A 10,336-nucleotide genomic window follows, 5' to 3' on the forward strand; every position below is an offset into this window, starting at 1 on the left:
TTAAAAAGCACTATTAGTCTGTTGCTTGCTGTTTAGACATATAATTTCTGTTCGCATTCAAATAACAACTAATCCTTAGTTTTTCCAGGCATGGCTTTTTAATCACGAATATGATACCTACTGCTACGAGATGTTTTATGTCTCGCTTTATTAAATCGATAAATAAATAGTAAACGTGTTTTTATGGCTGCTCCGAAAAACAGACATAACAACTGGCGTGAATTTACGTGTCTATAGATGAACAAAGAAAAATAATTCTTGCACACAGGAATAAGTCGCGGTACGCATCGAGGCAGTGCTAACTATACCTTGTGTGCGATGTCCATGCAGGGTATATAAATTAAGTTACAGAATTGAGCTACGACTCACTAATATATGATTTTACCTGTAATGGACACCAGGACCGATGGAGCCATGTCTTTATAATACAGCAGTGCTTTAAATAAGACGTTGACGGTTATTTAGATTTCACGTTTTTTTTTTTTTTTTTTATACGATGCTTTTTTCCCGGCATGAAACCGCGCAATGTCAACTGAATTGGCAAAAAAATACAAAATTGTGTGGAGCATTGCGTCTGTGGTACCGCACTTAACCCATTTTCTTCCATTAATAAATAATAATGACACATTAAGGATAATGACTCACGAATTCAACTGAGATGTTCCAAAGAGATCTGAGAATTGGCGAATTACTTATATAAACATACCGGCTACAAGCAGTTTCATCCCGCTCCCAAACTGACGTCTAAAACTAGCCTTATCTGTGTAATTACATGCACAAAATGCCCACTCGGTTGGACACCGAGTTGATGCTTTGTGAATGAATGTTAAAGGCCTACAAAGGCGATTGATCGGTAATGGCATTTGCTGGATCAGAGCAAATGTCGGAACCCCAAACCGACCAAAATCGATCAATACGGGCGTCAATCCAATACGATGGAGGCACTTCTTCCAGTGTCTCACGTTATAATATTGCCTTCTGTATTTGAATGTTATGGAAAATTTCAGTTTAGAAGATGCATTAAGTAGGTTGTTTGCAATGGCTTTTTTACTGAGACTTTTTTTTCGAAACTATAACGAATTCTTTACAAATTAAATTGTAATATCTACATTAAAATGGTATAATGTTCATTGAATGGTAAATCAGGTAATCGTGTCCATGGCTCTTGAGAAAGAGTAATTAAAAAGAAACCGTGAGCTTTGTTACATAACTTTTTGCGAACACGTAGACTTTAGCTTTGTACAATACATATCAATTACAATTCTTCGAAAAGCCTTACTTCCAGCTCGCACTAGTTAAGCATATGCAAAAGTGAGTGGGTTCTGTTCAGAGGCAATTTATAGCTATTAAAGCAGAGTCCCAACACCAAAATTGTGATCGGTTCCCTACGAGCTGATCTTCTTATAGGTCTTATATGAATTGTGATCGTAGAATAGTCTATAAAAAAACAAGAACAAGGAAAATCGAAGGAATAACCCCACACAGAGATAACCTCGTAGGCATGATCATGACTACTATAAACAAATTATATAATCGATTATTGCAAGCAAAAATCAGCTCCTCAATAGGTTGCTAAACAACAGCACGTTTTTCCGTCGAGAGATCACTTTTTGGTAAAAATTTCAAACAAATATGTTTTCTGAAGTTAAATGTATCAACAAAGTATTCATTATTGTGCACCACATAAATCCTAAAGATTTGTCTTTTTTCACCTGTTGCGTCTTTTACACCGCTTACACTTTTCGATCTTTAGAATATATTAGGTTTATATAAGGCAAGATTTGCCGGATTTTTTTGTCTGGCGTATTTGGACAAGACCTAAGCGAGTCCTCACGTACAAATATTCTACTACTTCTGGTTATTGTAGGGAAATCATTCGCGAATCTAAAGAACTAATATTTAAGAAAACTTTTATGTGGTTTAAGTACGGAATTAAAGCTGCAATCCAGTTACCTCCATGGACAGACATCTCTGTGAAGGACGTACGAGTTAGCACAAGCAGAAAATTATCCAATTATTCAGATCTGAGCTCATAAGAAAACTACATCAGTTTTGTTCTAGCGTAGGCCAAGAATGTGTGGGTGTGAGTTGCCAGCTTCTATAAATTTGTGAAAAAAGTGCACTCAGTGATTTGGGAATGCACCCTCTGTTGATTAGCTTTAAAATACATAGGACGCTCAGAGCTGTGTTGTCAATTGGTGCGTATCATATAGTGTAAACAACATGTATAGTAAAACAAATAGGCTTAGCGTTACTTTCTCTGCAAGTACATCACCGCACCATTCATTCTTGAGTGTTCTAAAGAGGTAGCACGCCTTAAAGTCCTTTCGAATCCTACATGCAACCTAGAAATTTTCTCCTTTACATTAGTCTATTTTATATTATTGTCTAATTGTAAAGAAGAACCGCGGATGTCGAAAGTACACAACATTCAGATTTATTGGTTGTTATTATTTTCGCCATCACGTAATGCTCATAATAGTAATAATTAAATAAATATCATCCACAGGTTTTACATTTTCGTATTCGTTTTTCTTCATAATCAGCAGCAATCCATCGTCGTCGTAATTAGTATTAATATTATCTTATTATTATTATTCTCAGTATCATCATTTATATCAGTCCACTTTATTATTTCATTATCATCATAATCATTGCTGTCATTTCATAATGGTTTGTTTTTTACGCCGTCTGTTCTTCTTCTTCTTTGTTTTACTGTCTTAGCATCATGTCTCGTTTATGTTAATAATTGTCTCCATTCGCTGTCCTTTCACGTATCTTTCATCGTCTCCACCTACACTTTCGAGTCTCCACTCTCGAATGTCATCATAATAATGAGCATTGCCGTATGCTGCACCGTCTTCATCCATAATATATCGCCCATTATCGTCATTACATAGCTGTAATATTCATATAGTTCAATGTTGTTTTTAGCGTGTAATATCGTTCTTCTTAGATTAGACTAACATAATCATAATAATATCATCTACTAATAATAGTAAACTGTGTTCCACCGTCTACAGGCAACCCAAGACATGTACGTTCGTATTTGAAAGAAAGGTCGTTTGATTTACGCTGGGAAAGCTGCAGTCGTTGTAGCGTTGACGCCGTACGTAGTACTGAAATTGTTTTCTGGTTATCAGCAGTTACGTGGAAGAACCACACGTGAACTTATCGCCGCAACCTTTTAGACATCTAAGCGTCATTGGCTAACAGGTCTGCTAAAGAAGAGACATGGTGCCGTTCTAAGCGGAACAGGTCCTTGTGGAACGCCGCCACGTCGAATGTACTTCGCCAAAGTTTAGGCCATCGACAGTTAGCTAGCTACCTTCAAACCCATCGAGTTAATCCACTGATTTCTCTCACTTCTGCATCTGCTACAACTAACCAGCTTATCGATTAAACCGGGTTTGTGTTGTCTATTCACTGAGTTTTTCGTTTAATGCGATCAGCATTAGCGTTTTTTTTCTGCGTCCGCATCGGTTTAACGACTGTGTCAGCCATGGCAAAGTCCCGCGAGAACGGCCACGATCCGTCTACCGGTAGGGGGCCGAAAGTGCTGCTCCGCCAAGTGCTGAATGACCCTTAATCATCAGCCGGTTAGGGAGTCGAGTTTACGACAGCTCTGTTGCATTGTCCCCTAAATGGTCCGGCAAACGTACGCAAAGTAGGGCGTCCTTTTCGAACGGTGGTCACGATAAACTTCCTCGTTATCTCCTTCTCCACCTTTTCTCCTCCTTTTTTTTAAATTTCGTTAATAATATTTATTTATAATTATATATCCCCTTCATCCCTACTTATTTATATGTATTTATATAGATGTATTGTTATAGTTAGCATTTTATGGCGTTAAGTCGTTTTGGGAGTGTGTATCAATTATCCGGTAGCAGTTTACAGGTCGGTGTCAGTGTCGGACAGACGGACATGGGCGCCTCTGCGCAAGTTGTGTCGAGCTTCCAGCAAGCTTATGCTGCAGCTGGTGGCCAACAACAGCAACCGTCAGGCAAACAGCAGCAACAAGCGCAGCAGCAGCAACAACAACAACAGCAGCCTCTTGCCACAATGGGCCATCAGCAGCAGGCGCAACAGCCGCAACATCAGCAGCCGTATTATCAGATGCTGCCTCAGCATCAGCCGAAATATCATCATCAGGCAGCGGCAGCTGCTGCAGGTGCAGCAACAGTGCAGCGCTCCGTTCATCATCAGATGACCCCGTCAGGCTATCCTCAAGCTGGTCACATGACAGCTGCACACGCTGGCCAAACACCGTTGGATCCAGCGCATATGCGTGCGTACGCCGCTCAACAGCACTCCGCCGCAGCAGCGGCAGCCGCTGCGCAGATGTACGGCCCCCAGTTCCAAAGTCCGCCGCCAGCCGGTGCAACTCATCATGGCCATACGCATTTGGCTGCGACCGGTCAGGCTGGACCAGGTTCAAGTGCCGCCGCTGCAAGTGATCACTCATATCCGTACTTCTCCCAACAACAGCAGCAACAGGATCTGTATCGCTTTCAGCAACAGCAACAACAGCAGAGTCAATATCGAGCTCATGGATATTTTCCAGCCCCCACAGCCACCCCAACGGCGGCTGGCCCTTATGGATCAGCCCAACAAAGCGGGCACTATGCCCAACATGCCATAAGTGGGCACAGCCATTACCCCGCGGCGATGCAGACGCCCCCACAGCCGGCGGCCGCTTTTTCAACTGCTGGCATATACGCGCACGCCGGTCACAACCCGCAGGCGGCAGCGCGATACAGCGCAACGATGAAGGACGCTAGTGGCCAACAGCCACCTCAGCAGCAGACCTCCTATGAGCAGAGTACGCCTCCGCCTTACGGACACGCGGCGGTCGGCCACGGCCACGGAAGTCAGCAACATACCGCCCAGCAGCAACAGCAGCAACAACCTGGGCCGTCGCGACCTGGACAGGCCTCATTGGGCACCGTCGGACCTGTCGTGTCTGGCGTGGGCAGCAGTAAGCAAGCGGGCGGCACCGCGGGGCCTCCATCATTTGGACCACCGGCTTCATCTGGGTCTAGCGGCCTATTCGGTGGTGGCGGGAATCACCCAGCAGCTGGTGGACAACGATCCACTCCCCAATACGGCGGCCATTCTGGCCAGCAACAGATGATGAATCAGGGCGGCTCCGTTGGCAGACAGGGCGCCGGTGGGAATCCGAATGGTTCTAACGCTGGCCATCAAACCCAGCAAGGTCAACGCTATCCATCGGGCAAGTCGCCAGGCTACACCCATCACTGAGACGATAATGAGAATAATGAAAACAAAACAGAAGATGAAGACCCAACTTCCTTCCATTAAGTCGTCCTCTCCTTTATTACTTCGACTAGAACTGCTGCAACTCTACCGCTACTTCGACCATTACTACAACTACTGGGTTGTCCCTTAAACACACAACAGCAACAACAACACGGGTGAAGCGATGCTCGATCAATAGGCAGTGGCTGTGTTCTGCGGCCGTACATCTTGTGCATCTGGGTAAGCTCGTGGCTTAATTGATGTACCTTTTTCCATTCTCTCAAACATAGGTGTCATGTAGACGACGGCTAGTGATCACGCTCCTGTTCCAGTATAGCTATTTATGATGACTATGATAAGGATGATGATGATAATGGTGATTATATTAATCATGCGTGAATGACTCTTACAAAAACAAACATCAAAGAAAAAAAGCAAAACAAACAAATAATTAATAAATAAACAAAAACGAATTGTCTATTTCTAACGGGCGATATAGCTGTCAGTGCTCGGGTTTGAATTATTAATAATAATAAATATTATTCAACATTCACGAGTCCGATTTACTAAAATTCAAGCCTCTTCGTTACGAATCAAAATTAACGTAAAGCAGCAAAAATGGGAACGATAAAAAACAGTAGCAAGTAAAATGAAAGCGACAGACAAATTCCTATTTGTAATCGCCCCCTACGATTCATTCATTCTGCAGTTCATATAATAACGTTTTTAGTTTTAGAAGTATACTGTAATAATTCTTCTACATATTACAGATTATAATGCTACTATTACTACTACTAATAATAATAATAAATCAGTAACTGACGCTTCTGAAAAAACGCTGTCTGATGACGTGCTTACTTGAAAAGTTAACCTTACTGATATGAGTTTGCATATGTACCTGTATGAGGAAACCTAATTACAGCGCAACAAGCTACCCATCTGTCGTCAATCTCTAACGACATCCTGTTGTCAAATTGTCTGTTTCGTTGTCAGACTCAACAACAAAGAAACAAATCAGTTGTTTATTATTAGGTGAGAGCGAATTGTTTTGATCGTTCATTGAAAATATTTACAGAACCGCGCACGAATAATGTGGATTGATTGGACTTGATTATCGGCAACGGCAGAAGGCGGTTAAATGAAGGTTCTGTTGATCGCAGAGCTGTCAGCCGAGGAGAACCCCATCCCCCTGTAACAACTCGCAATGAACAACTACAGCTCTCTCTGTAAGCAGTTTCATTCCACATCGATACTTGTACGTCTGTCTCAATCTATCCCTATATTTATACGGCGATCGCGGTGATTGTTGAGAATTAAATCGATCAAGTATTAAGAGCACCATTATGATCCAATCAATGTCAACGAACGTGTGCTGCAGCTACAGCATAAACAAAAGGGCGGGTAGAGATAATCGGGCCGAAGTTGAATCACCCCATAAGCTGACTAATATCAGGACATAAGCACAGTCATTATGTCTTTCATTCATTGGCAAGGTTTGATTGGTTAACCTTGACAAAGCTTTTGTCAGATACATCGTTAGATTATTACGTCACTACGCCAGTTATAACAAGAATAAGTCGAAGTAGTGGACCCCATAGCGTACAGAATTGCAAAGAAAAGCGCCGAAAAAATATTGGGACATAGTTACAATAAATCGAAAATGCTGTGGAACATCTATGACGATGTGAGCCTTCTTTTGCTGGTAGCTCGGCATTAATTACTACTGTAATTGTATCTCTTTTACCCCGGTCGTGATAATCTATTGGTTAAATTCTATTCCCATTAGTTTGCATTTTTCGTCGTCGGAGTCAGATAATAGCAACATTTGATAAACGAAGTATTTGTAGTGCGAATAATGATAGCAGTAACAATAATATAGTGTAGCGTCAATGCGATATTCAGATGAACATGTGTTAGTTGGTGAAAACGCACTACTGCTATAATAACTACTATGACGCAATTAGCACCCTCCTACGACTAATACTTTATCCATATGGTGATCGCAGGGCAGAGCCGACGAGTTCATTCGCCCCTATATATATATATATATATATATATATATATATATATATATATATATAGCCTTGTTATTAGAAAAGCTAGGTCGTCTGGGCTTACTAAATGGTATTGATTAAAATTATTATTACTAAAATCATATGCATAATACGATAACGATTTAGGCATCTTCGTGGCTCATTCTTCACCTTCAAATGTATGTTTAAGGGGAAATTAGGTGATGCAGGCGCTGGTGAAAACTAGAAGAGAGGCTAATGGAAACTATATAGTCGGCACAGATATTTTTCCGGCACACCGGTCGCAGATTCTTCTTCCAACGGTGGCGTCACCCCTGAGGGTGATCGACGACTGAAAATTTGAGATGCGTAATCGTTAAAGTTGAACAATACGAATTAAATACATTTAACAATGTGTCCCAGGTTGCCGTGAGATCAGCACAACGAGTAAAACATGGAAATGCATAGCGACTATTACACGCTCTGCTGGTGTCGCCAAGTTCGCTACGAGTGCACGACGACATCATACTGTGCCGCTAACAACTGCAGTTATAAGCGAGAAGAGCCGATATTATGATTTGTCGAACGACAGCAACCCGTAGTTAGCACCTCGTTTCACGCACAGATGTTGTCATTGTGGGCGCAACGCGGCAAACTTAACCGGGGACAATCAGTCAGATATGAAATGATGAGTATTGGAAGAAGGTGGTTTGTTCTAGACTGTCTAGAATTCAGGATGTATAATTCTCTTAGTCGTTTTTCACTTTCTCTAGGAGTGTGATGGAGATTTCTGGTTCTTGACGCCGAAGTCTATTCGTTCCCGAGCACTATTACCGCGACTTGTGCGTACGTGGACAACGACTTCCGCAAGGTCGTAGCCGCCTCAGATAGATTCACAAATAACAATTATCATTACAAATAATTACTCTGTACTAAAAGCGTACAATGATAGATTATGCTTTGTCATCAACAAAGACCATAACAACTCATGACAAGTGGATTAATGTACACAGCAGTCTTCACTGTGACATGAACGTTAATAGTAGTAGTGTTGATAAATGAGAAAAAAATTATGTTAGGACTCTGAAGGAAGCAGATAATGATGCAGAAGCTGCTTCGAGAGATCTTTGGAAGCAAAGATGTAGCCAACGACTTCTCAAATAGAAGAAAGTATAATAGAATAAAGCGAGCAGTATAACATCACACAAATTGGTTGATACTATCGGGGTCAATAAGAACGGAACAGCAACTGGAGTGTTGCCGTAATCATGTCGGTAGTTTTTCTACGTAAAGACACCGAGACAACATCATTAATCCTTTTACCAACAACGGACTTGCTTACCGCTGTGGCTAGCCGGCACGACACGATAATGGATGGGGCGAGATAATCAGTTGACGGTGTTTGTTTTGTGACGGAAATCGTAATAATGCTAATAATCATAAATGCCTCAAGGAATGAAGGCCAGACGCTTTTGACGTAGAAGAGCCACAACAAGCACAATCTCGGAAACACATAGAAGCTATCGCTCTGACAAAAGTATCGACCAACGAGAGACAGTTCCGAGACGATAGTTTTTAAGTACATATATATATATATATATATACCTATGCTATATCTATATTAACAAGAGCAACAAATAAACCATAAATGTATTGATGTATTATACTACCATAAGCACAGCAAGAACAATACCATCCAACGACAAAAAGCGTAAGGACAGCAACTGATAACAATGCAACTACAAAAACCAACTGAAACAAGCTGCGTGTTTCCTGGTGATATTCCCACGTATTTTGAAAAGACATTTGCGCCTGATTTTATGCGTAGTACGCGCAGGGCTGCATTGTCATTTTGAAAAAATGAGATGGATTTTGAGCAATTGTCGACAAACAATTTGCTGCTTTTAACTGACTCGTTTTCTTCGAGTAGGAATTACGACCCGACTTAGGTAGTCGCCAGATAAGACATCAGCAAGTGCCTGCCATCTGCTTGAAGGGTACACAATAATAGACCTATGACTTTTCATGGTGGGTGAAAGAAACAACTGATGATGTTGAGAAAAACGGTTTCTAGGAATGAATGATCAGATGCCCTTTGAGAGCCAGTACCGGCGGCACAAGCACAGCTTGCTAAATAGTGCACATAAGCGACGTCCTTTAGCAGACTGTGAAGCGCGACCATAAACCAACGAGGTTAAGAACACACACCAAACTGCCATCCAATATTAAATAATGCCGCATATCGGAAACGCATCGTGCAATTGCCAGCGCAGAGGACGAATTGGCAGCACTTCAATAATTGACTGTTCCATATTACCTCGTGGTGTCAGAAATAAAAGCCGGTGGTGATGAAAATCGCGTCCAAAGGACAGGTCAATCTCAAGCACCTCTGAACCGGCGATGAATCACAAAAAAAACGCGTCAGAAGGAAAAAGCAAATGTTTTTAGTAACAGATAGGAATCGTCGAATGAAAACGTGGTAATCCCAACGGAGTGTCATGCCGTGCAGTAAATGTAGATTTATTATTACCAAGTACTCTATAAAAAAAAAAGAAGCGCAATAAAAGCAACGAAAATGCCGCGAGCATCAACAAATTAAAAACGAGTTGATGATGACAACGATAACAACAATAACAACAACACCAACAACAACAAATTATCAATATAAATAAAACGGCATGACACACATTTTAAAACGCATCTATCTACAAATAATGATAGAGAGAAAAGGTCGTAGAGAAAAAGCGGACGAAAAGTTCACAAAACATTTGAAACAACAACAACAACAACAGCAACAATAAAAACAACAGCGACAGCAGCAACAACAACAACAACAACAACAACAACCACAATAACAACAGCAACAACAACAACAACAGCAGCAACAATAACAACAGCAGCAGCAGCAGCAACAATAACAACGACAATAGTAACAACAACAACAACAGCAGCAGCAGCAGCAACAGCAACAACAATAACAACAACAACACCAACAATAACAACACCTACAACAACATTAACACCAACAACAACAACCGCGAACGAAACTTCAAAAACAATTCATT

At 41.3% G+C, this 10,336-nt stretch overlaps 1 protein-coding gene across 1 annotated transcript; it reads left to right on the plus strand.

The window, feature by feature from the left end:
* Positions 1-3,885: 3,885 nt before the first annotated feature.
* On the plus strand, positions 3,886-10,224 carry LOC147758395 (uncharacterized). Its single transcript, XM_086985049.1, has 3 exons — positions 3,886-5,499; positions 6,335-6,485; positions 7,483-10,224. The coding sequence occupies exon 1, from the start codon at positions 3,925-3,927 to the stop codon at positions 5,260-5,262; it is 1,338 nt and encodes a 445-aa protein (XP_086841175.1). The 5' UTR covers positions 3,886-3,924; the 3' UTR covers positions 5,263-5,499; positions 6,335-6,485; positions 7,483-10,224.
* Positions 10,225-10,336: the final 112 nt, after the last annotated feature.

Source organism: Varroa destructor, unplaced genomic scaffold, assembly GCF_002443255.2.
Source record: "Varroa destructor unplaced genomic scaffold, Vdes_3.0 BEIS01000001.1, whole genome shotgun sequence".
NCBI lineage: Eukaryota > Metazoa > Arthropoda > Arachnida > Mesostigmata > Varroidae > Varroa > Varroa destructor.

Bases quoted from the DNA above. Each gene is read 5' to 3' on its own strand.
- LOC147758395 (XM_086985049.1), top strand. From the start codon at position 3,925: ATGGGCGCCTCTGCGCAAGTTGTGTCGAGCTTCCAGCAAGCTTATGCT.